The sequence below is a fragment of the Sphaerodactylus townsendi genome, linkage group LG02, assembly GCF_021028975.2.
Source record: "Sphaerodactylus townsendi isolate TG3544 linkage group LG02, MPM_Stown_v2.3, whole genome shotgun sequence".
NCBI lineage: Eukaryota > Metazoa > Chordata > Lepidosauria > Squamata > Sphaerodactylidae > Sphaerodactylus > Sphaerodactylus townsendi.
Window position 1 is genome coordinate 16713835 of NC_059426.1, and position 25436 is coordinate 16739270.

Consider the following 25436-nt stretch of genomic DNA (forward strand, 5'->3'; position numbering starts at 1 on the left):
AGAGCTATTTAAGGTACCGTCGATATTTTCAGGTTTTACAGTTTTAATGGTGCGTTTGATTCTATAAATGTTTACGCATGTCGCTACCCGCACTGAGCCCTTTTCAGGAAATTGTGGGTACAAATCAGATAAGTAAGTAAATAAATGTTCCAGACATTCATGCCTGGGGCAACCCCCAAGGAATCTTGGCTTTCTTTATTGACTGTGCTTTCTTTCTTTCTTTCTTTCTTTCTTTCTTTCTTTCTTTCTTTCTTTCTTTCTTTCTTTCTTTCTTTCTTTCTTTCTTTCTTTCTTTCTTTCTTTCTTTCCTTCCTTCCTTCCTTCCTTCCTTCCTTCCTTCCTTCCTTCCTTCCTTCCTTCCTTCCTTCCTTCCTTCCTTCCTTCCTTCCTTCCTTCCTTCCTTCCTTCCTTCCTTCATTCCTTCCTTCCTTCCTTCCTTCCTTCCTTCCTTCCTTCCTTCCTTCCTTCCTTCCTTCCTTCCTTCCTTCCTTCCTTCCTTCCTTCCTTCCTTCCTTCCTTCCTTCCTTCCTTCCTTCCTTCCTTCCATTTTTATACCGCCCTCCCCCAAGGGGCTCAGGGCGGTGTCCAACATTGAGCATAAAACAATTTGCTTTGCTGCAGGCCTTTGGGCAGGGCTTTTTCAGTGGTGGCCCCGAGACTGTGGACCGATCTCCCCCTTGAGGTGCGTCAAGCATCCTTTTTATGAGCATTTAGAAAACTAGTAAAGACACACCTATTTTCCCTGGCCATTGTCTGAAGAGATGGTTTCCCCCTTCTGGCAATATCAATCTTTGAACAGGTTTTTGATGAATTTTAATAAGTTTCATGAATTTTGATAGGCTTTAATAGTTTTAAATGGGTTTTAATAAGTTTTACTGTTCTATTGTTTGTAATTGTTTTTAGGTTCATCCATTTTTTAAAACTTTTATCTTAAGTTGTCACCCGCCCTGAGATCTTCGAGTCTAGGGTGGGCAAAAAAATTTCCTAACAATAAATAATACAAATAAATAAGGCCAACCTTAACGGCCTAGCAAAACTTTGTTGAGCACAACAAAACAGACTGGGAAACTAGGTTGGTCTCTGTTGGGGCAACGGAGAGAGGGCGTTGGACCCAAGAGTTGCCAAGAAAATCCAGGATTTGGTGATCATCTATGAACTGGAAGTTCACCACAGTTGAAATAAAACATGTTTTATGTCTGAACAGACTCATATACTAAGGCAACAGTTCACAGAATGCCACTGTTTAAATACCTTATATTACTGCACGTGTATGTTTCACAGCATTGTTTAGCCAGTTAGTATAGGAGCAGTAGGCCGTCAGAGATTGCAAGCAAGGGAAGCCCAGCACCTATGTGGAAGTTATTTCCTCTTTTTTTAAAATGCCCCTGTGTTCATTTTCAATTTCTGAATGTAGGACCTAATCGGGAAGCCCCTCTTGGTTTCTACACTGACCGTTTTCATTAATGCTTGCTTAAATATTCCTTCAAAATCTATTGACATTTTCCTTTTACAGGCTCCCTCCTTTTACAACCGATGATAAACTTTCCTAAGCCTTTGTTTATGTTTTCCTTTTAAAAAGTAAATATTTGTCTTTCCCCTCCTCCTAGGCTTGTGAAAAGGTTGGAATGCAGATTCCCCGCTTCTGCTATCACGACAGACTGTCCGTGGCTGGAAATTGTAGGATGTGTCTTGTGGAGATAGAAAAAGCACCCAAGGTGATTAATACGTTTTTATGCTAAAGGTGTGGGGTTCTGCAAGCTTGACCTTTGCAGAATGCCTAGCAACAAAATTGCTTGCGTGTCAGTTAACCATGATAACATGTCTGCTGCTAACAGCTTCTTCTTGACATTATTCTGAATACAGTAGTTTACAGTGCAGCTGTCAAGCTTAATTGATAGCTGCAGGATATACCTTCTTCAGAAATTATCTCTAGCTTGAACTAGACATAGAAATCGAGCTATAATGTTGTGTCATCCTAAATGCTGGCTTTTGTTCAGAAAGAAACTGACGTTGAGCCTGCTGATGTCAGATAAATTTTGTTGGCTTCTGTAAGGAACTGTTTGCAACTTGTGTTTCATGCGCTTATATTAATCCCACAGAACGTGGGGTAACCACGTGTTGCTTGCAGCCTGTCGAACCTTGCGATTTCTGTAGTTACCAACATTCTCTCTTTCTTTGGCTCATTTCCTTTTTCCTGCTTTGAAAAGCCATTTTGGCTGGGAACTGTACCTGTTTTGTGAGTTGTGTCCAGAGGTGGGATCCAGCAGGTTCTCACAGGTTCCCGAGAGTAGGTTACTAATTATTTGTGTGTGCCGAGAGGGGGTAACTAATTGGTGATTTTGCCACGTGATTTTTGCCTTAGTTATGCCCCTCCTCTCAGCAGTAGTGCGCAGAACTTGAAGCAGTCTAGCAGGAGGTGCATCGGCGTGCGTGGCAGCCTGCGCCTACGTGCATTCGTTTCCTGCCCAAGGACTGGCGCAGCGGCTGCGTCCTTGCCACAGCCCCACCCAGGAATGCCCCACCCCCAGAATGCCCGGTCACGCCCCTGTCGTGCCCCACCCAGCCCCATTGGCGCTACGCCACAGTTTGAATCCCACCACCATGGGAACCTGTTACTAAAATTTTGGGATCCCACCACTGGTTGTGTCTATGGATTTCCAGCACTAGTGGTAGGGTAGAGGCAGGTGGTATACCACAGAAGAACTTTTAGGGCGAACATATGCACTGCTTCTTATTTGTGGGTGTCTCCCAAACAGCCTTTCCTATCAGTTATCCATTGAAAAACTTCGCATAATATACTGGTCTAGACACTTGTACCATTTGCATATCCAATACTGTATAGCACTTGAGGCAGGGATTCCCACCCTGTAAACCCTACAAGTTGGGAATTATTTAATTTAGTTTATTAATTCAAAGTGTTGAGACATTGCAGAAGCCCTCAAACTAGAGGGCTAAATGAGGAAGAGTTTGGATTTATATCGCCCCTTTCTCTCCTGTAAGGAGACTCGAACGGGTTTACAGTCTCCTTTCCCTTTCCCCCCCAAACAACAAACACCCTGTGAGTGGGGCTGAGAGAGCACTGAAGAACCGTGACTAGCCCAAGGTCACCCAGCTGGCATGTGTTGGGAGTGCACAAGCTAATCTGGTTCACCAGATAAGACTCCACAGCTCAAGGGTCTAAAGAGAATAAGAAAACAAATATATTAGTTTATCAGGTGCTGCAGGGAGGGAATCGCATAAGCTGCAGGTTACTGCACAATAGGGCCCTAGAAGAAGATCTCAGTCTTCATGATGCAGTAAATATCATGGTTCATGGCTGCTATAGCTTTAAGTGGATGACACCAGTGCCATGACTTGGAAGAACACAGGCATCTAAGGAAAACCTTGAAGCACTGGCATGATAAAATCAGTGCCAGCCAATAGTTTCATGGTGTTCTGGACGAGATGCAGTCTTCCCCAACTATCTTACCATGTTGGTTAGACATGGGGAAACCTGGTTTTGGCTCTGTTGTTGCAAACCATGGTTGCCAAGTTACCTACGGACTTGCCCCAGATGAACAACAGGATTGTATCCAATGGACTCTCAAAGTGAATGTTCATCTGCGTTTTGTGGTCTTTGGTGCAAACATGGCATTCACTTTGAGTCATGTTCTTCAGTTGGTTCGTGTTAGCGAGTTCTCTTAAGTGAGCTTTGTTGAACCAGTTGTTAGTTTTGGCACGGCAGTGGTATATTACCCACTACTAGCACCCTGTTAATTAAATCAGGAGTGGGAGTGGTATGTGTCTAAAAATTAGCACAGTTCCCTTGGATTACAGTGATAGTGTACGTGAGGCTCTGTGGACCTACATACTGAGCAATCCTATGCAGAGTGACTCCAGCCTAAGCCCATTGAATTGAATGGATTTAGACTGGAGTAAGTCCTTAGGATTGCACTGTTACTTACATGTCTTCTAAAAACATGTAACTTTTTTGCTCGCAGTTTTGCAAGCTGTGCAGTACTGAAAATAATGTACAAGAATCTTTTATCATGAGTGCAACCTCTGTTGTACAATGAAATGAATGTTGGCTAGTGAATTTTATTAATGTACCCGGAGATATCGTCATTAAAGATGCATCTTTCTAATGGGTTTCGTAGCCAGTAGCTGCTTGTGCCATGCCAGTGATGAAGGGATGGAATATCCTGACAAATTCTGAGAAGTCCCGTAAAGCAAGGTAAGGTATATGTTTTATCTCCTCTTATAGTGCAATTGGTGGGGGGGGAGGGGGAATGGCTGTGGAATCGGCACAACCCCATCGTTGGCGTAAATGCTATTCTGCACCGGCATCTATGGGGTTGTTTCCAGGGGCAAAGTCAACTCTAATCAACTTCCTGACATCTTTCAGTCTGGGAATGCTCCCTTTCACTGGCATCGACTCATGCCACCAAATAGGCAGGTTCAGTCCATTGGGCTGCATAGGATGCATGCACAGTGATCAGTGAGTTTCTCTCTCTCTTTTCTAGCTCCCTGTGCCTCTGCAAACCTCTTTGTAGTCTGCTGTGAATCTAACTCTGTTTTCCAGAATTGGAGTAATGGGCTTGTGTGTGGGCAAAACAAAGTGATTTAATTTTAATAAGTTACTTTAATAGTTTTCTAAATGGAGAGAATACAAGAAATAAGATTAAAACATTAAATCAATTAGCGTATTTTGTGTATAAGCAATATAAAGCTTCATGAGTTAAATGGCAGGTATAAACAGTGATTCTTATTTTTTTACTTCCTGACTCCCAACAGAGAGGGTGTCATGGAATTCTTGTTGGCCAATCATCCACTGGACTGTCCAATCTGTGATCAAGGCGGGGAGTGTGACCTGCAGGTATAACTCCTTGGAGACTTTTTTTGTTACCTCGAGCATAATTGTGTTTTCTTGACAGATGTGTTCATTTTATTTCTGTCTTTGTTTAGGATCAATCGATGATGTTTGGCAGTGATAGGAGCAGATTTCTGGAAGGAAAACGTGCTGTTGAAGACAAGAATATTGGTCCTCTAGTGAAAACGATCATGACTCGTTGCATACAATGTACCCGATGCATCAGGTAGCTAGTCCCTTGTTGCCTTTGCCACCAAAATGTAATATACACCGATGCCGTAAGTAGAGGGTGTTTTTGAATTTCCCTTCTCCAGTTGAATTTGGTTACTGGATTCTTTGTGGAGATTGTTACAAGAATCAGTAAAGGTGTCTCCTGACGATTTCTCACATAAAGGTGTCATGGCTGTTACATGATGTAAATCACGTTGGTACAAAAACTGATATGAAGTCAGAAGGAAAGAGTAGCCTTGTAAACAAAATACCTGCATGTTTTCAGTGAGCAGTTCAGATCTTAACGGCTTTGTTTAAACTGAGTGCAAAACAGGGCTTAGTTTGGGAAACCAGGCTTCCATTCACAGCCAGTCGGTCAGATCTGGGTTCGCTTGGCGAATGCAGTTTTCAGTCCATTTTGGGTATTCTTTTTCTGCCTCTTCTGCAGAGACCCAGCTGGCATTGCAATGGGAGAAGTGCCAGGAAACAGTTCAGAATGAAGCTAGAAATGTCCGCATTTGTATCGTATGCAATACCAGTCAGGACCGACTGAAATTAGCAAACCAGGTTCAAAGCATGAGTTCAGACCGTAGTTAAATAAACCCTAACCGTTTCTGTAGTAGCCTGTCTTTTGGCAGCCAGTAACAAATGCAGTGACTTTTCGAGCCGGTGTTTGGAGTACGTTCTCAGAGCTGAGAATAAGCTGACCTGGAGTGACTTTAATTTGGTGACGTATGTTATAGGTAGCGGAAGCTTCATTTTGTTAATTCTATTGTTTTAATCTTCGTGAAGCTGTTCAGTGAATCAAATTAGATGCCCAGGCATGGGACTGTCTTGGTTGACCTTTCATAAGAACTGAAACTGTGTAAAGTTGATTTTAGAGTGTAGCTGTGTTGGTCTGTGATAGAGCAGGTAAATTCGAGTCGAAGTGTCTAAGAGGTGAACAAGATTTTTTTTGGGGGGGAGCTTTCAAGAATCAAAGCTCACTTCATTCAGATGTCTGATGAAAGGAGCTCTGTTTCTCGGAAGCTCGTACCTTCGGTCTCTTAAGGTGCTTCCAGGCTCGAATCTATGCAGAGTAGGCTGTTCTGAGTTTTCCAGGATGTATGGGCGTGGTCTGGTAGTTTTTGCTCCTAACATTTCTCACGCATCTGTGGGTGGCATCTTCAGAAGCATGTGGGTGAAATGTTAGGAGTAAAAACTACCAGACCATGGCCACGTGGGCCAGAAAGCCCACAACAGCCAGTTGATTCCAGATGTGAAAGCCTTACACAATATGTAGAGTAGGGATGCTGATGAGCTGTTATGATTGCTTTTCATTTTTTAGTCCATGCAGTCAGAAGCTTCTTAGGAGACACAGCATTGTCAGGGGGTGGTGGTGGTGGGGAAACCCAGGAGCTTACTTGGTATGTAATGTGTTACTTGTCCGTTATAGAGAGTGGTGTAGTGGTTAAGAGCAGGTGAATTCTAATCTGGAGAACTGGGTTTGATTCCCCACTCCTCCACCTGAGTGGCTGAGGCTTATCTGGTGAACCAGATGTGAACAGCATTGTCAGGGGGTGGGGGGAAGCCTGGAAGCTTACTTGGTATGTAATGTGTTACTTTGTTATAGAGAGCCGGCATGGTATAGTGGTTATGAGCAGGTGAATTCTAATCTGGAGAACTGGGTTTGATTCTGCACTTCTCCACTTGAGTGGCAGAGGCTTATCTGGTGAACCAGATGTGTTTCCACACTCCTACATTCCTGCTGGGTGAGCCTGGCCAGTCACAGTTCTCTCAGAACTCTCTCAGCCCCACCTACCTCGTGGGGAGAGGAAGGGGAAGGAGTTTGTAAGCCACCTTGAGTCTCCTTATAGGAGAGACAGGTGGGGTATAAATCCAAACTCTTCTTCTTCTTCCTTCATTAGATTTGCCAGCGAAATTGCAGGGGTTGATGATCTAGGAACGACAGGAAGAGGAAATGAGATGCAAGTTGGCACTTACATTGAGAAAATGTTCATGTCTGAATTATCCGGCAACGTGATTGATATCTGCCCAGTAGGCGCCCTGACCTCCAAGCCGTACGCTTTTACTTCTCGTCCCTGGGAGACAAGGTGAGTATTCCACAGTATCACTTTAAACTTTTTAAATACCGTTTGCTATACTCAGAAGCGAAGATTCAGATTTGGAGATTTCTGCGTCCTGAGTGGTGTGGTGGTGAATAGTGTTGGACTGGTATTTGAGAGATCTGGATTCGAATCCCCAGTTGTGCCTTGCAAGCTCGCCAAGTAACATTGAGCCAGTCACTCACACTTGGCATTGCCTTCCTCAGAGGGTGGTTGTGAGGATAAAATAGAGGTGAGGAGAGTGATATAAGCCTCTTTGGGTCCCAATCAGGGAGAAAGGCTGAATTAATTCAGTTCAAACCTTTTTAAAGGTGGTGGTGGAGAAGAACGGGAGGAGTCAATTAGGAGTGGTCTGTGATTTGTAATAATTAAACTGTAACCAGTCCTCTAGCGGCACTTGTCAGATTCTGCCTGTGGTTGCTGGTGGCAGCACTGTGAAAAATAAAAAAAATTAAGCATGCATAGTTTAAATTGGAGGGCTGATATGGTGTAGTGGATAGAGTGTTGGTCTAGGAATTCGGGGAACCAGGCTTGAATCCCCACTTGTGCCATGGGTGCCTTCTGGGTGACCTTGAGCCAATCACATAATTGCAGCCTAACCTTCCGCACAGACTGTACTGCAGAGAGTGGTGCATCTTACTGTGATGTGCCTCTGAAGGTGCCAAGTCGCAGGCAAAACATTGGGAGCAAAAACGACCACGCCACGGCCAACCAGCCTGGAAAACCCACAACAGCCACTCCCTCGCAGTATTGTTGTGGGAATAAAATGGAGGAGCAGCAGTGGTGTAGGAGGTTAAGAGCTCGTGTCTCTAATCTGGAGGAACCGGGTTTGATTCCCAGCTCTGCCGCCTGAGCTGTGGAGGCTTATCTGGGGAATTCAGATTAGCCTGTACACTCCCACACACGCCAGCTGGGTGACCTGGGGCTAGTCACAGCTTCTCGGAGCTCTCTCAGCCCCACCCACCTCACAGGGTGTTTGTTGTGAGGGGGGAAGGGCAAGGAGATTGTAAGCCCCTTTGAGTCTCCTACAGGAGAGAAAGGGGGGATATACATCCAAATTCTTCTTCTTCTTCTTCTTCTGCAATGTAAGCCATTTTGGGTCCCCGCTGAGGAGAAAAATGGGGTATAAATTAAGTAAATAAATGAACGAATTGCTGGAAACGTGGAAGCCTTGCGTGGGTTTTAGTTACGACATCTCAGGTCTTCAGAAACATATTTGTATGGCGGTTTCTGCTTTTCCCTCAGGAAGACGGAGTCCATCGATGTCCTTGATGCAGTAGGGAGTAATATTGTAGTGAGTACTAGAACGGGAGAGGTGATGAGAATTTTGCCCAGATTGCATGAAGATATCAATGAGGAGTGGATATCAGATAAAACCAGGTATCTCTACATCAATATTTTGTCAAGTGAACTTCGATAGTGTACAAATGGTGTCGGTTGTGGAACTTCTTTCAGTCTTTTTTCTTTTACAATTTAGAACCTCTTCAAGAGCTTCTTGCAAACTAATGTTGACATTTTTTGGTTAACGCAAAGAGATTGTTAAAAAGAACTTTTAATCTACTTTTTATCCCTTAACCATGGGGGATCTTGAAATCACTGGTATTTAAGTAGGATGTGTGTCCTAACTGTTTCTTTAAATTTGATACAAACCCAGAGAGTTGGCAGGTGTCTACTTAATTGAAGAACTAATATGTCAGCTTATCTGTCATTGACTCTTGGAGTGCTGGTTGTACAGGCCCAGTATACTGTAAGCACGAATCTGTCATGGTAAATGATGAATAAATGAAATGAGTTGTCTATCAATGAAATTCACAGAAGGAAATCTCTGCACTGGCCCCTGTTTTCTCTCTTTTCCCAAGTTTTTCCCCACCTTCTTCCTCCCAGGTTGTTTTCAAAGCTCCCCCGCTTTCTTCCAACCTGCATTCATGCTGGGATTTTCTACACCCAGGGTCAAGTGCTCAGCAACCCTATAATGCCAACTGTGATCCTACAAGATTTTGTAAGATCTAAGATGGCATTCTTTGTTTGGGTCCGTGTGTGAACCCCCCCCCCTATTGTTCAGAGAAATCCCAAACCCTAAAGAGATAGTCCCCTGGGAGAGCACTGGGTCATTAATGAATTTGCAAGAAACACAAGCAAAGCAAAAACCTCTATCTCTACATAACCCTTTTACATGGATTTTAAAATCTGCTCTCTGAAGGCCATTGTTCAGAATTAGAGATACTGATCATCTTTTCATAGCTGATGAAGCATTTTCTGGCTCATGGAATCTTACTGAAAGTTTTTAAGATGCCAGGGGACTATTATTTTGACTGACATGGGTTAATTTAAAGTAATATTGGTCATTTTCCAGAAGTGGGGACCATAGCTCAGCGGTAGAGCATCTGTTTTGCACGGAGAAGGTCTCCAGTTCGATTCTTGACACCTCCTGTAGAGGAAGAGATAACTTCTCTCCTTTCTGCGTAGGTCAGGACCTTGAGAAAACTCACAACTCGGAGACAGAAAATCCTTTAAAATATTTTTGAAGGGTTTATTGACTATAAAGTCCTTTTAATAAACCAAAAATGCTGGCAAACAATCAGTCCACAAAGGGCCAGCATTTAAAAACCCAGACATAAAATACATCCTTGAAAAATACTGACGTTAAGTCCTTAAGCAAGCAATAAATCCTATACCAGCTCTAAGCATAAAAAGGACATAACTACAAAACAACTGTTGATAGCAGAAATAACAGATAAACTGAACTCATCCTGAAGAGGCAGTTATAGAAAACATCACCTAATCAGGGATTGGCACCAATTAACCCAAAAAGGTAGTATGACTCATCATCTCATTGGGTGTCAAACATATCCTTTGTTAGAGAACTTGATGCAGCTGGTCCATGATCTTCAATTAACTGTTTTTCAGCGTTAAGTGGGAAGCATCAGGAAAAAGCTAAGTCAAGCAATTTTCTGAGGACTGCTATGCCAAAACTCACAACCTTCATGACTTTGGCTGAGCTAATATGACAATTCCTCTACACCTCCAGATTAAACAGTCTTGTAGCAGATGTGAAAGACCTGTGCATAAGACCCCGGATAGCCAAGGCCAATTTAAGCAATCATTCACTTTGATAGACCAGGGGACTGATTCAGTATAAAGCAGCTTTATGTATGATAGCTGTGCTGAAAATATCCCGGTTTCTGCGATCGTAGTATACTTGCTACGAACATAGTATATTTCATAGCCCAAAATAAACCAAGTGCACTGGTGTTAGATGGCTAATGAATGAGTTAATCCTTCAGCCCGCTGCTGATCTTCATCTGAACTCTGCAGATTCGCTTACGATGGTCTGAAACGCCAGCGCCTCATCGAGCCAATGGTCAGAAACGAAGACGGCCTGTTCACCTACTCATCTTGGGAAGATGCCTTGTCTCGTGTTGCCGGAGCAGTAAGACCGTTTACTTCTGACAGCGGGCTGTGAAACACAGCTAACTAGTTGGATAGACTTCTTATGCCAGCATGGTGTAGTGGTTGAGAGCAGGTGTACTCTAATTTGGAGAACCGGGTTTGATTTCCCTGCTCTGCCAATTGAGCTGTGGAGGCTTATCTGGGGAACTAGATTAGCTTGTGCACTCCAACACATGCCAGCTGGGTGACCTTGGGCTAGTCACAGTTCTTTGGAGCGCTCTCAGCCCCACCCACCTCACAGGGTGTTTGTTGTGAGGGTGGAAGGCAAAGGAGTTTGGAAGCCCCTTTGAGTCTCCTTACAGGAGAGAAAGGGGGGAATATAAATCCAACTCTTCTTCTTCTCTCGGACTGTCTAAAACGGGATCCACATCAGTCCATGTTTTCCAAAAAACAATCTTCTTCAGTAGATCAGCTAAACATAAGGTAGTCAATCATTTGATAAGGGTCTATTACAAAGTATAAAAATTACATTTTGTGTCCTGTTTCTTTATAAACCCAACACTTCTTCTTCTTATGGTACATCTGAACCCTGTGACATCATTAGTTGGGTAGACCTCTTATGGTACATCTGAACCCTGTGACCAGTGGCGGGTGGTGCTGTTTGCAGTGTGATGTGACACTGCAAATGTGATGCAATGTGATGTCACACTTCAGTTTTTACAAAAGGTTTTGAAATGAAATAGCTTTTCAGGTTTTACAGTTGGCTGCTTATTCTGGTTTTTTTTCCTATGCGAACTATCATGCTGTTTTACCAGTATGCTACTATATCGCTGTTGTGCAATCAGAACAATGTTGTCATCTTCTCAGTTTTGTTACTGTCTTGTGAAAGGTCAGGGGTCCAGTGCCACAAACCTATTCTGTCAGGAAAGATATACTTCCACTAGTGGAACAGTGGACCAGTCCCAGGATTTTTGTTTTTTTGTTTTTTGCCCAAGACAGTTGGTTTATTTCTCGGAGAAAACTTAATATATGTTTCCCCGGCAAACTTAACATTTCACCTCATGGCATCTTGTGTTTTGTCTGTAAAGCTCCAAGGTTCCCAAGGTAATGAGGTAGCTGCCATTGCTGGAGGGCTGGTGGACGCCGAAGCGCTGGTGGCTCTCAAAGATCTGTTGAACAGAGTAAACTCTGACAATCTGTGCACTGAAGAAGTTTTCCCTACTGCAGGAGCTGGGTAAGACGATGGAAACAGGTGGGTTTCATAGAAGGAAGGGGCCTCCCAGTGTAGGATTTGCCTAAACCATCTTTGGCAAATGTTCACATGAAGGAGCATCACACGCCAGCTGCGTGACCTTGGGCTAGTCACAGCTCTAAGGAGCTCTCTCTGTTCCACCTACCTCACAGGGTGTTTGTTGTGGGGGGAGGGAGGGAAAGAAGATTATAAGCCCCTTTGAGTCTCCTACAGGAGAGAAAGGGGAGTATAAATCCAAACTCTCCTTCATCATCTAGCTCAGAGGTCTGCAACCTGCGGCTCTCCAGATGTATTTGTAGTCCATGAACACCTGGAGAGCCGCAGGTTGCAGACCTCTGATCTAGCTGCTGCTTGAAGACTGCCTGAGAAGGGGAGCTGACCACCTTCCTAGGCAGTTGATTCCGCTGCTGAGTTACTCTGACTGCAAAATTCTTTTTCCTAATTTCCAGCCGGTACCTTTCCACCCATAATGTATACCTCTTGTTGTGAATCGCATCCTTTGCTCCCTGTCCTCCAAGTGGCAGCCTTTCAGATACTTAAAGAGAGCAGTTATGTCCCCGCTCAGCTCCTCCCGGCTAAACCTTCCAGATTCCCTCAGCCTTTCCTCCTAGGGCCGTGGTGGCGAACCTTTGGCACTCCAGATGTTATGGACTACAATTCCCATCAGCCCCTGCCAGCATGGCCAATTGGTCATGCTGGCAAGGGCTGATGGGAATTGTAGTCCATAACATCTGGAGTGCCAAAGGTTCACCACCACTGTCCTAGGGCTTAGTCTCCAGGCCCCAGTCATCCTCTTTGCTCTCCTCTGTACCTGCTGTCCCTTGAATGAAGGATTGAGAATGCATTCTTGGACTGAGCTTTGTGAGCTAGAACTTCCATGGGAGAACTAGAAATGCTGCATGGTGGAGCAGTGCGTGTGGTTTTTTTTCATGCATCTAATTAAAATAAAACATCGTATTGGTCACATCCTATATCAGTGGTGGCGAACCTTTGGCACTCCAGATGTTATGGACTACAATTCCCATCAGCCAATGCTGGCAGGGGCTGATGGGTAGTCCCTCTGATGCATGGAATGCAACCTATAATTTCTAATATACTATTTCAGCCTGCTGTTTTCTTTTAACTCTCAAATCCTGCGATTCTACCATACTATTTCATTCCTTCCCATCTGAACTGCATGCTCAGCTTTTTCGTCCTGGTTAGTACAGATGATTGACTTGTGCATGTTGTTACAGAACAGATCTACGCTCTAACTACCTTCTCAATACCACTATTGCTGGAGTGGAAGAGGCCGATGTCCTGCTTCTGGTTGGCACCAATCCTCGCTTTGAGGCGCCGCTATTCAATGCCAGAATTCGAAAGAGGTTGGTCATACGAGGATATAATAATTCCTTCTGCAGACTCTTAAAATGGGGGTGGGGGGGCACATTCTGTTTTAAAAATGAAACTTGGAATAGTTTCAAGTTTCCTAGGGCAAGGGGGGAGAACCCAAACACAAGTTTTTGTTCCAATGTCTCTCCTCTGTAAAGCAGATTTTGCATTACAGCGGATTTTGCAATCTTTCTGCCCCCCCCCTTCTTTCCTGGCTCCCACTGGATAATCATGCAGGGGTTGAACTGTGGTCGAACGCCACTGAACACAGAATTCTGTCCTAAACTTTTGTATCGAATTTCTTTTTGGTATCTTGATGTTTAGTGGAGCGATAGCATTATAAATAGAATGTTGGACGTGGCAAGATAATTGGATTGATTTGAATATCGGGAGATTAACCTAGCTTTGAAATTGCATCCATTCTGAGTTGCTTCAGCCTCTGGGCCCATTGACATCATTGGACTGTAATAGCGGCTCCTCCCCAAGGAGTTCTTACCACCCTCCCTTCCCCAGACTTGCTGAGGCAGCAAGTTGAGTGCCGGCTAAAAGCTTGGAGAGTTACTAGGAACGACTTTTTGCTGGCATCCCAGGATCCTGGTACCTAAGGCTACGCAGTGTTCAGGTTTTAAAACCTTACATCCTAACAGGGAAAGAGCTTGCCTCTCCTACTTTCCAGTGCAAGTTTGAGAAAGGGAAAGAAGGCTCCTGGGAAATCTGTGTCGGTTCATAAGAACTTTGAAGGGCATCTCGATCTTATCAGAACAGATGGAGACCATGTGCCTATAATCCCTCCGTTCCAGTTGCCTTTTGCTTCTGTTGTTGACAGCTGGTCTCTTCTAACCATGAGCATAATCCAGAGGCTGACTCTGGGGTAAAATGTCTTGATGGCAATGATATTACATTGCTACCTTACCCTACCCAGCTGTGGTAGACTGAGTGGACCGTGCCTTTTGCAGCCATGACGCTGATAAAAAGAAGCGTTTGGGACTCTTCAGTTTAGAGATGAGACGGCTGAGGGGGGATATGATTGAAGTCTATAAAATTATGCATGGGGTAGAAAATGTCGACAGATATAATTTTTTCTCTCTTTCTCACAATACTAGAACCAGGGGGTATTCATTGAAAATGCTGGGGGGAAGAATTAGGACTAATAAAAGGAAACACTTCTTCACGCAACGTGTGATTGGTGTTTGGAATATGCTGCCACAGGAGGTGGTGATGGCCACTAACCTGGATAGCTTTAAAAGGGGTTTGGACAGATTTATGGAGGAGAAGTCGATCTCTGGCTACCAACCTTGATCCTCCTTGATCTCAGATTGCAAATGCCTTAGCAGACCAGGTGCTCAGGAGCAGCAGCCGCAGAAGGCCATTGCTTTTACATCCTCCACGTGAGCTCCCAAAGGCACCTGGTGGGCCACTGCGAGTAGTGAGTGCTGGACTAGATGGACTCTGGTCTGATCCAGCAGGCTAGTTCTTATGTTCTTAAGCGTTTTTGAATAAATGTGAGAATGACCAATCGGTGCATGTTGCTTAAAATGTATAAGTATCATAATTTCATGAAATGCACAATGCAGATACAAGCCCCAAGCCAAATATCCAATTCGTTGAACTTTGTGCATACAGTTGGGGTAGGGACGTGGGCCAGTGGTTCTGCTTTGCCTGCAGAAAAGTTCCATGTTCAGTTACTGGCGCATCTCCAATTACGAGGACCAGGCAGTAGGTGACATGAAAGGCCTCCAGGTGAGTTCCTGGAGAGCCACTGCCAGTCAGAGTAGACAGTCCTGACCTTGATAGGCAAATGGCCTGGCTTGAGATGAGGTAGCTTCATGTGTGTTCAGGTCTCCTTCCTCAAACACGCTCTTCACTGCATTGGGCCAGGCTACCTGAAGGACCACCTTCGCCCCCATTATCCTGCCTGTTTATTAAGATTATCTGGGGAGGGCTATCTCTCCATCCCACGAGTACTAGGGACCTGGGAACTCTGGAACCCTCTTCCTACGAAAGCCCGGTGTGCTCCTTCCTGGCTATCTTTCCGTCACCAAATGAAGCTGGTTTTATTGCAGGCAGCGTCTAATATCTAGATCAGTGGTGGCGAACCTATGGCACGGGTGCCAGAGGTGGCACTCAGAGCCCTTTCTGTGGGCACGCGTGCACAGAGTTCATCATGGGGGGGGGGGGGGCGGCAGAAAATCACCCCACACATACACCTTGGCTGGCCTGGGCATGATCCTTGACCTGGGAGTAAGCTTGGTTGCTGGCAATGGGGCTTGCTTCTGAGTAAACCCTCCTAGGGTAGTGATTCACCCATTCGAAGCGTTGCACGATTGCTTCACCAAGCTTACTCCCAAGTAACATGCGCCTTGGAGCCAGCTGTTTTTTCTAAACAAAAACCTCAGTATTCAGGTTAAATTGCCGTGTTGGCACTTTGCGAAAAATAAGTGGGTTTTGGGTTGCAATTTGGGCACTCAGTCTCGAAAAGGTTCGCCATCATTGGTCTAGATCAGGGGTAGGGAACCTGCGGCTCTCCAGATGTTCAGGAACTACCATTCCCATCAGCCCCTTCCTGCATGGCCAATTGGCCATGCAAGAAGGGCTGATAGAAATGAATTCTAATCTGAAAGCAGGTTCTAGTCTAGATCTTAGCAAGCAGGTTTCATAGGTGCATTTCTATGGTACTGTGTGGTTTTATTGTATTGTGTTTTATTGCAATTGGATTATTGTTTTGGATTTTGTGAGCCTCCTAAGTACTCTAAACAAAACAAACAAAACACACACACAAATAAGCAGTCTGTTCCTTAAAATCTGAGCAGCTTCCAAACTGTCTTCTGATGCATGGTAAGGAGCCGCAGTGCAGAGGGGAATCCAAAGCAAGGTTGTATCAGAACTTACATTAGTAAAACCTTAAGGGCTCTTGCTTTCCGTGCAGTGAGTTTGGTACAAGGAGCTCCTGCAGGATAAGAACCCCTGCAAAAATGAAATTGCTGAAAGCATGGATGTATTTATACATTGTAGAAACCCGAGTCTTAACGGCACCTTGCATTTGGTCTATTTTCAGCTGGCTGCACAATGAGTTGCAAGTCGCCCTTGTGGGCAGTCCGGTTGACTTGACTTACACATACGACCATCTGGGAGATTCCCCACAGCTCCTGCTGGATATTGCTTCGGGAAAACATCCATTCAGCGAGGTATCTTCTAATTTTTAAAAAATGCAAAACACACCCCAGAACCCACAGTGGTTGTACAACTCCCAAATCGAGGGATCTTTTCGCGTCAAGGTTTTTTTTGCTGAGGTCATTCACTGTGCAGAGTGATTGTAGTACTATTCAAGACAAATGTATTGGGTCAAGTGTAATAAATACACTGTGTGAGTGGTTGTTGTGGGCTTTCAGGACTCTGTGGCTGTGGTCTGGTAGATCTTGTTCCTAATGTTTCGCCTGCAGGAACGTTAGGAACAAGATCTACAGGCTCCCTCTTGAAAACTAGAACAACCAGTTGAATCGACATTGAAAGCCTTCAACAATACATTGTGTGAGATTTATTCTACCTTATGCATTTCTAGAGCTAAACTGGTCTGCCAGTGTTTGGAGAAGAATTTGGCCCAAACCTATTTGGGGTGGAGGGAGTTGCTGTGCTATGTGCAGGTCACCAATTAATGTTTGAAAATAACTTCTCTAGGAAAGTGCCACTAGGGTCTTAATTCTTGCTGTCTCGGTATTTTTTTGCACAGACTGGCACACTATAAACTCTTGGTGTTGCACTGTTCCCACTTGTGCAAACAGAATAACACAAAGCCCGCTGGCTGCATACCAAATCAGAAACCGACTTTTTAGATCATTGTCTTGAAAATGGGTTTGTCGTCGCCCCGTCGTAGCTCCGGAATGATTTTCCACTCTTGCTTCTCCCACTCAGATTTTAAATCAGGCTAAGAAACCGATGGTGGTGGTTGGCAGCGCCGTACTTCAGCGGGGGGACGGAGCGGCTATTCATTCAGCCATTTCTGCCATCGCACAAAACGCTCGGACCAAAAGCGGGGCTGGTGCCGAGTGGAAGGTCCTGAACATCCTTCATAGGTTTGCTCGAGCTTGATGCTGTTCTGTGGGATCCCACGGAAGGGGCATGAAAGATTCCCAGTGCTGATCTGTGTGCTGCAGCCGTCCCAGAGCAACTACAGAACTTGTGGGAATTTTGAGTTGTACCCAAAATTGTGCTCTCACTGCACCATAGCAATGTGTATCCAGGAAAATCCAGATGCGAATGGTTCCCATGATGCAGAGGGTTGGAGCCAGACTAAATTTCCCACTAACAGAAATGGAGGTCAAGCTCTAGGACATAGCTGTCAAACTCACTGCCCCCCAGATGTTATGGACTACAGTTCCTATCATCCCCTGCCAGCATCATGCTGGCAGGGGATGATGGGAACTGTAGTCCGTAATATCTGGAGGGCCGCGAGTTTGACACCTGTGCTCTCGGCTATGTTTTCCATTAGTGGAAGGGAACTTGCCCGCCTTCCCCCTACAGAACACTGATCTCCACAAAACATTGAATAAGTGGACAACTTGGGGCGGGGGATTCTGCAGTTGGAAGGCAGAAATGGCCTGTGGTTTGCCTTTTTGACAATCCCAGAAATTACATAGGGTGAAATCGTAATCTTTTCTATACAGAGTTGCCAGCCAAGTAGCTGCTCTTGACCTTGGTTACAAACCAGGAGTGGATGCAATCCGGAAGAACCCTCCCAAAGTACTGTACCTCTTAGGGGCTGACGCTGGTTGCATTAGTCGTCAGGATTTGCCCAAGAATTGCTTTATCATCTATCAGGGTAAGCGGAACTGCGGCGGGTGTGTAGTTCTTACATTATTCGTCTGCACTCAGGAACTAAAGCAGTGGCTCCAAACGGCCCACAAAACCACAATGTGCAGTAAGCGTTTTGATCTTTTTTTGTCATTATGTATTTTCTCCATCAGCAGATGCTAACAGTACAGCTTTTAAGGGTAATGTGCGAAATTTTGTAATGTAAAAAAGGGGGGGGGGGCTCTTACTTAAAAAGGACAGGAGCTGCTGATCTAAAGCTAAAATTGATATTAAAATTAGGGCAGCATGAACATTGCAGCCTGATTTCTGCATATCCCAGCTGTGTTGCTCTGCACATGCCTCCTGAAGATCTCCAATGAAGATCTGTCCATTATTTGCCTTCCTAGAAATCTCAACAAGCCCTTTGGGGATGGGGCGGTATAAAAGTTCAAACAATAAATAAATAAAATAAATAAAAAACAAATGAGTTGGGGGGGGGGGAATATGAGGCTTTCACTCAGTTACTTCCTGGCAAGCACGTGTAAGGGCGATTCCGCACATGAGTAAAATAGGTTCGACCCAGTTCCCTGAGAAGGGTAGTGACCTAGGTCGAAGCCATTGTTGTTCCCCACTGCAACCAGCTTGATCTCAACTTCGGGCCAGAATCATCCTGTGCCTCTTAGCTCTGTTCCGATTGGCTACTGTTCTACAGCCATGTTCCGTCTATCCCCACACCGCGTTATTAAAAAAAAACTGCCACAGGAATGGAGGGGCGAAGGTGGCGTTTTTTTGATTGGCCAGCTGTCATGCCCAAAACACTCAGCTATGATTGGCTGAATGGGGACTTTCCGCTTTATTGGAATCGAGGCTGAGTTGGCGTGGTTCCTGAAAGTAGTAGTTCCCAACTGGAATTAAATTTGGCGGTTACATGGAGTGACTGGTACAAAACCACGTCGATCCCAGTGGTGCGAACACTTCTCGGGGTAGGAACCTCTTGACTCTCCAGATGTTCAGGAACTACAATTCCCAACAGCCTCTGTCAGCATGGCCAATTGGCCATGCTGGTGAAAGGCTGATGGGAATATGGATTCCTAGAACATCTGGAAAACAATTCCTGACAACTCGTCGAACAAAGCTTCGAACTTAGATTAGATAGCATAAGTCGCGGAATCGACCTCAGACATTGGGTGTGAGGTCTGATAAAGGAATTTTGCCGTGGATTGCTATCCAGAGCTTACTCCAGCATTGGCTCATCAGTTTCAACAGAGAGTAGAGTTACTTGAGTCCAGTAACACCTGAGAAACGAACAGGATTTTTTTTTGGGGGGGGGGGGGGAATAAGTTTTCAAGAGTCCAGGTTTCCTTCTGACAAAGGGAGTTTGGACTCTCAAAAGCTGATATCCTAAAAATCTTGCAGACATCTGAGGTGCTACTGGACTCAAATCTAGTTGTTTTACTGCAGACCCTCATGGCTACCCTCTATGTGAGTAGGTTTGTGCTACTCTTGGGTGTTTCTCTTAACAGGAAGGTTAGCATACAGACTCTTCGCTGTTCAAAAGTGTTTAATAGTGAATAAACATGGATGACACTTTTTGCAATTCAGCATCCTTAGTGTGTTTGAGTGCTTTAGGGTTTCGTCCCAAGTACGTGCAACTAAGCACACGCTGCCTGGGAATTCCCACGGAAGCCAATGAACCTTACTTTTCACTGGGGAAAGTTTCTGATTGACAACTCGGCTTCAAAGCTTTCACAGCGATTCCTGTTTCATGTGTAGTTTAAAAGGCTTCGTAACTCTTAACATCTGCTAAGAACAGCCTGAGCAGTGTGCTAGTAGTGGTTTAACAAGCTCATCAAGAGTATAATTACGGAAAGGCAATTATGGATATCAAATGGGAGGAGGCAGGAATGCAAACTTCAGCCGCAAAGGCTATAGTGATGTTGGGGTAAGAACGATGAAGTATTTGTCACGCAGGGGGTGGGAGGGTTAGTGTGTTTTCCTCCTGGGAATGAAAGAACAAGCGAACTTAGTTGTGAACATAATCCAGACTTCTCTTTAGTTAAAGGAGGGTGCATTTGCCTGAACGGGGCTGGTTGGGTCAGTGGCGTTTCCCGGCTCTGCTAATTCCGCTTCCATGCCTGTTTGTTTCAGGGCACCACGGGGACGTTGGAGCCCCTATGGCTGATGTCATTCTCCCAGGAGCGGCTTACACAGAAAAACCTGCAACCTACGTAAACACCGAGGGCCGAGCTCAGCAAACAAGAGTTGCAGTAACGCCGCCTGGCATGGCCAGAGAGGACTGGAGAATTATTAGAGCAATCTCTGAGGTACCGCGAGCGTACAGAAAATTAACTGCCGCAGAGCATGAGTCAGGGCTTGCAGGAATACTGCTGCAATACAAAAAAAAGTGCTTACTTGAATCTTCTTGCAGCATCAGCGTGGGATCACGTAAATCTATAACATATTAAATTAATTTCGTGGCTGTTTTATAATGTTCTGTTTTTAGTTGTTAAGAGCAGATTAGGTTTATATCCCCCCTTTCTCCCCTGTAAGGGGCTTACAATCTCCTTTCCCTGCCCCCCCCTACAACAAGCACCCTGTGAGGTGGGTGGGGCTGAGAATGCTCCGAAGAACTGTGACTAGCCCAAGGTCACCCAGCTGGCATGTGTTGGAGTGCACAAACTAATCTGTTTCCCCAGATAAGCCTCCACAGCTCAAGTGGCAGAGCGGGGAATCAAACCTGGTTCTCCAGATTAGAACGCACCTGCTCTTAACCACTGCACCTCGCTGGTTAAGGCATATTGGTGGCCTTGATTGTGCAAAGAAGATAGAATGCTAATTCTGTTGGTAAATAAAATGTTTAAAAAGAAGTGGGTGAGGCAGCTGATGAAATGTGTGTTCTTTCCTCAGGATTCCCTGGGAAAGCCAGGGGGCAGACTGGATTCTGCTTTGGCTTGCAGGATACAATAAGCACACAGCGCGTACTGTATTAACACTTGGGGACAAACTCGATCTTAGTGGGACATTATGCACAACAGACCTGCCAGCTGTTACCTTGTTGACTGCACGTGCTCTAAGCACAAATGCAATACTTCGGTGAACCCCCTCCTGAAGTGACAGTCCTTTTGACTACCTAGTTACAAATGTTGACCATTCTCCGCATGAGCCAGCAGCTTGTGTGGGGATTTGAGTCTCTAACCTGGGAGACAAACGCTCGAGTCACCACCCTACCACGTGAGCTCACTGGGTAACTTTCACAGAGAGGATAAAATGGCAGAAGGGAGAATGATGTTGGTCACTTTGGATCTCCCATGGTGTAGTGGGTAAGGTGTTGAATTAGTGAATTAGTACATGGCCAATTGGCAATGCTGGCAGGGGCTGTTGGGAATTGTAGTCCATAACATATGGAGTGCCAAAGGTTCGCCACCACGGAACTAGGACCTGGGAAACCCTGTTTAAATCCCCACCTGTGCCATGAAAACTTGCTGGGTGACATTGGGCCAGTCACACACTCTCAGCCTTAACCTGGTAAGTATTTGAATGGGAAACCTACAAGGAGTACCAGGGTTGCTGTGCAGAGGCATTCAATGGCAAACCACCTCTGAATGTGCTTGGAAAACCCTAAGGGGGGTCATCATAAGTCAGCTATGACTTGATGGCCACCCACCCACCCATCCTCCCTAACATTAAAATCGCAGCAGCATCAGAGCTTGATGTTTTTCTGTTTGTCCCTCCCTGCCCGCTTTACCTTTTTTTAGCTGGCTGGCATGACCCTCCCCTACGACAGCCTGGACCAAATAAGGAGCCGATTGGAAGAGGTCTCTCCAAACTTGGTCCGATACGATGAAGTGGAAGGAGCCAACTACTTCAGCCAGGCCAATGAGCTGTCCAAGGTATGACGTCATTCCGCTGTTCTCTGCACTTGCCCGGCTCAGCTGGAAGACGGGATCGTGTGGCGTGCTGAAAAGAATACAGTGTGCCACGTGGAGAGTGAAAAACAGTGATTTTTTTTCCCCCAGAGGTGATTGTGCATTGTTACAATTGCAGGTGGTGAATCAGAAGCTTCTTACTGATCCTCTTGTTCCGCCCCAGCTCACAGTGAAAGACTTCTACATGACAGGTACTGTCATCACTGATGCGGTTTAAAGCAAACTTAAATGTGTAGTATTTTTAACACATGAATGTGTAATATGAGGTTAGAGACCGTCCCAAACGAAAATGAGAATTATTCATTTTTAAGCGCTGCCTTTGTCCTATTTTGTGCATTATTAAACAGTACCTTGATACAAGGGCAGTGATGGTGAACCTATGGCACGGGTGCCAGAGGTGGCACCCTCTCTGTGGGCACACGCACACAGAGTTCGTCATGTGATGGGCGGAAAATCACACACCCCCTCCCCCACATCTAGGCTGCCCTGGGCCACTGAGCACGATGTGTGCGCACTGCGGTGAGCAGGGAAGACTTGGCTGGCGGGCCTGGTGCCTGTGCTTTGGGTGGCTGCTGCCCGAGGGAGGGGGGGCTCAGAGGAGGCAGAGATGCTAGAAAGGCACAGAGCAGTGCTTGCAGGACCTGCTGGAGGCTCGAGCGGGTGGGGCAGAGGAAGAGGGAGCCAACCATTTTTTTTCTTAAAACCTCAGTATTCAGGTTAAATTGCTGTGTTGGCACTTTGTGATAAATAAGTGGGATTTAGGCACTCAGTCTCAAAAAGGTTCGCCATCACTGTACAAGGGCATTAACTAAATCTGGCACATGAAGCACATTTCTAGTTGGGGTTTGGTCAAGTTGCTGTACAGCAAGTCTTGGACTGTGACTTTCACAGTTGCATATAAATTCTTCTCTTTACAGATCCTATCAGCAGAGCATCACAGACGATGGCTAAATGTGTGAAAGCCGTTACAGAGGGGGCGAAGGCGATTGAAGAACCGTCCATCTGCTAAGGAATCAAGCCTTGTAGACCACCAGGCACTTAAGAGCGATTCTCTTCCATTTCCCCTCCCCCACTCTTGGTGGTAGTTGGTTTTGGGCTTCATGCCTTCTACATCAATGCCGATAAACTTTATTTAAGGCCAACGGTTAGCGTGTGTTTAATAATTATGTTCAGCACAATTTGTGGCATCTATGCATACTTGCTGTGTATACTGACGGAGTACAAAAATGATGTAAAATTAAAAAGTTTTACGTATGGAATATTTTGGATGTATTGTGATGAATGAAAGTAATGGTGACGTTTGGCTGTATGTAAAGTCTGCCTCTTAGAGGATAGAAACGGTACGGCAAGATTTTTTGTTGCATGTTATCTCGTCAGAACCCTGGACAAAGGAGAGTAAACTTTTATCATCATGGGTGGTATGACATTGATGAGCTTATAGCAGTAAGTCACCCAAGAGATTTAACATTTCTTTGGGAATATCAACGATAGTGAAGAAAAAGTATTGCCTCAGAGTTCAACTAGCCTGTCTTGACTCTACTGAAGTAGTGCAAAGTGCATGTGAAATGGAAAAAGCACGGCAGAACAAAACCACAGAAAAAAATAACTATGTCTTTATATCTTGATATTAGTTCCCTAGGCAACAGTGGAATTAACCCAACTGAATGGCTTCTCACAATGACAATACCAGCGTGGTGTAGTAGGAGTGGCAGACTCTAATCTAGAGAACCAGGTTGTGTTTCCCCTCTCCTCCACATGAAGGCACGTTGGGAGGACGTTGGCAACTGTCTTCGCCTCCACAGTAGTTCTGGAATCAGCTGGGCCGGATGACTGCCATAGCTCCGAAAGGGTTTCATCTACCCTTTGTTCAGTCAGGAATTGTTCGGCGTGAACGACTCCTAACTGGAGGACCATGTCCTCAGCAGTTTCATCCTGAGCTGGCAAGTCAGCATTAGATGAATTGTCTGCTGCACTTTCTGCTGGTGCCCTGCTCCTAGTCACAATTTGCACCGTGTTACTCTGTTGGGCTAAGTCAGGGGTAGGGAACCTGCGGCTCTCCAGATGTTCAGGAACTACAATTCCCATCAGCCCCTACCAGCATGGCCAATTGGCCATGCTGACAGAGGCTGATGGGAATTGTAGTTCCTGAACATCTGGAGAGCCGCAGGTTCCCTACCCCTGGGCTAAGTCATTGCCTGTGAGCACTGGCACTTCTAGCTCATCTAGTACTCCCATCCTCCATCTTCCTTCATAGCCTCTGAAAGCTATGGGGATCTCAGCAAGGGGTACTACAAAATGGGGTCCTTGTATCCCCTTAATTCGATAGGTCATGTTGGGCACTAGTTGGTCAGTCCTGACTAACTTCCTCTGGATAAGGGTGACCTCTGCCCCAGTATCCCTTAAGCCCATTACTGTGTTGTCATTTACAGTAATCGTCTCCCTAAAGTCCTGGCTAAGGTCTTCCTCAACCTTCCACACACGAAGGACTTGGGCATCAACAGAAGTGGGGGTGTCACTTTCAGCAGGCTTTTCTGCCTGTTTTACCACCTTTACTGACTTCGGTGGACTCGCTGGCCGTTGAGAGTTAATCAGCTTGTTTTACCACCTTTACTGGGCCAGTCACAGTTCTCTCCGAACTCTCTCAACCCCACCTACCTCACAAGGTGTCTGCTGTGGGGAGAAGAAGGGAAGGAGTTTGTAAGCCGCTTTGAGACTCCTTACAGGAGAGAAAAGCAGGGTATAAAACCCAACACTTTTTCTAACAGTGCAGTCTGAAACAGGCTTAGAAGTATGTAACTCGGTTTAGGAGAAGCTGGAAGCGCCAAGATTTATTCTGTCGCACGGCAGAAACTGCATTAAGTTTTAAGAACAATTGAAAGTTAAAGATTGGTTTTTGCAGGGCAGGAAAAAAGCCTTAAATTTCTCATTTATGGACGTTGGAAATGGCCACCATTAAGCTCTTGTCTATGTGCTGGTTAACTTCATCTGTTCTGTTGTGAAGCATCTGGCAGATACATAGACTAGTACATCATACAATTAGGTCTATATCTAAAGAGACAAATGCAAAATGCTTATTTGAGGGGGAAGAAGGCTGGTGATTCTGTGATCACTCCTAGCTGTATTTACATCATCTGAGAAGGCCCCTGTGCCAATTCAGGCAGGAGACACGGGTGCATAGTGTCGGAATCTCCTCTGTGCATACAGCTTTTGAATACTATTAAAAGCCAAGAGAGATCGCTAAAATATTCTACAGCTGCTTGATTTAGTGTTCGCTTTTCAGTTTACCAAAATCCCTCTATGAGTTTACCTTTTCTTGTGGAAAGCAACCATTTCTCTAGGGCAAATCCAAAGTCGCATTAAAATTTTCTGGGAAAATACTTTCCATTTTGATACAGACGAGGGCTAAGCAAACTGCTGGTGACTCACGGTAATAAATTATCAACCAAGTTAATTAAAAGTATAGAGTAGCTGTAAAACATTGTTCCCCAATGAAGATGACGATAGTCGACTTAACGTCACCTTCACTGGCTATGGTGGCCAAACCA

At 45.2% G+C, this 25436-nt stretch overlaps 1 protein-coding gene across 1 annotated transcript in view; it reads left to right on the top strand.

Moving 5' to 3' along the window:
* The window catches only part of NDUFS1 (NADH:ubiquinone oxidoreductase core subunit S1), a 31822-nt gene extending 8672 nt beyond the window's left edge, over positions 1 to 23150 (top strand). Inside the window, exons 4-19 of the mRNA XM_048485397.1 lie at positions 1608 to 1715; positions 4137 to 4213; positions 4774 to 4855; positions 4945 to 5075; positions 6967 to 7152; positions 8410 to 8544; positions 10480 to 10594; positions 11643 to 11788; positions 13042 to 13170; positions 16233 to 16362; positions 17087 to 17247; positions 17839 to 17993; positions 20114 to 20289; positions 21721 to 21855; positions 22010 to 22082; positions 22809 to 23150. Of these exons, the coding sequence (XP_048341354.1) occupies positions 1608 to 1715; positions 4137 to 4213; positions 4774 to 4855; positions 4945 to 5075; positions 6967 to 7152; positions 8410 to 8544; positions 10480 to 10594; positions 11643 to 11788; positions 13042 to 13170; positions 16233 to 16362; positions 17087 to 17247; positions 17839 to 17993; positions 20114 to 20289; positions 21721 to 21855; positions 22010 to 22082; positions 22809 to 22900 (2031 nt within the window). The 3' untranslated portion in view covers positions 22901 to 23150. The remainder of the gene's footprint in view (positions 1 to 1607; positions 1716 to 4136; positions 4214 to 4773; positions 4856 to 4944; positions 5076 to 6966; positions 7153 to 8409; positions 8545 to 10479; positions 10595 to 11642; positions 11789 to 13041; positions 13171 to 16232; positions 16363 to 17086; positions 17248 to 17838; positions 17994 to 20113; positions 20290 to 21720; positions 21856 to 22009; positions 22083 to 22808) is intronic.
* Positions 23151 to 25436: the final 2286 nt, after the last annotated feature.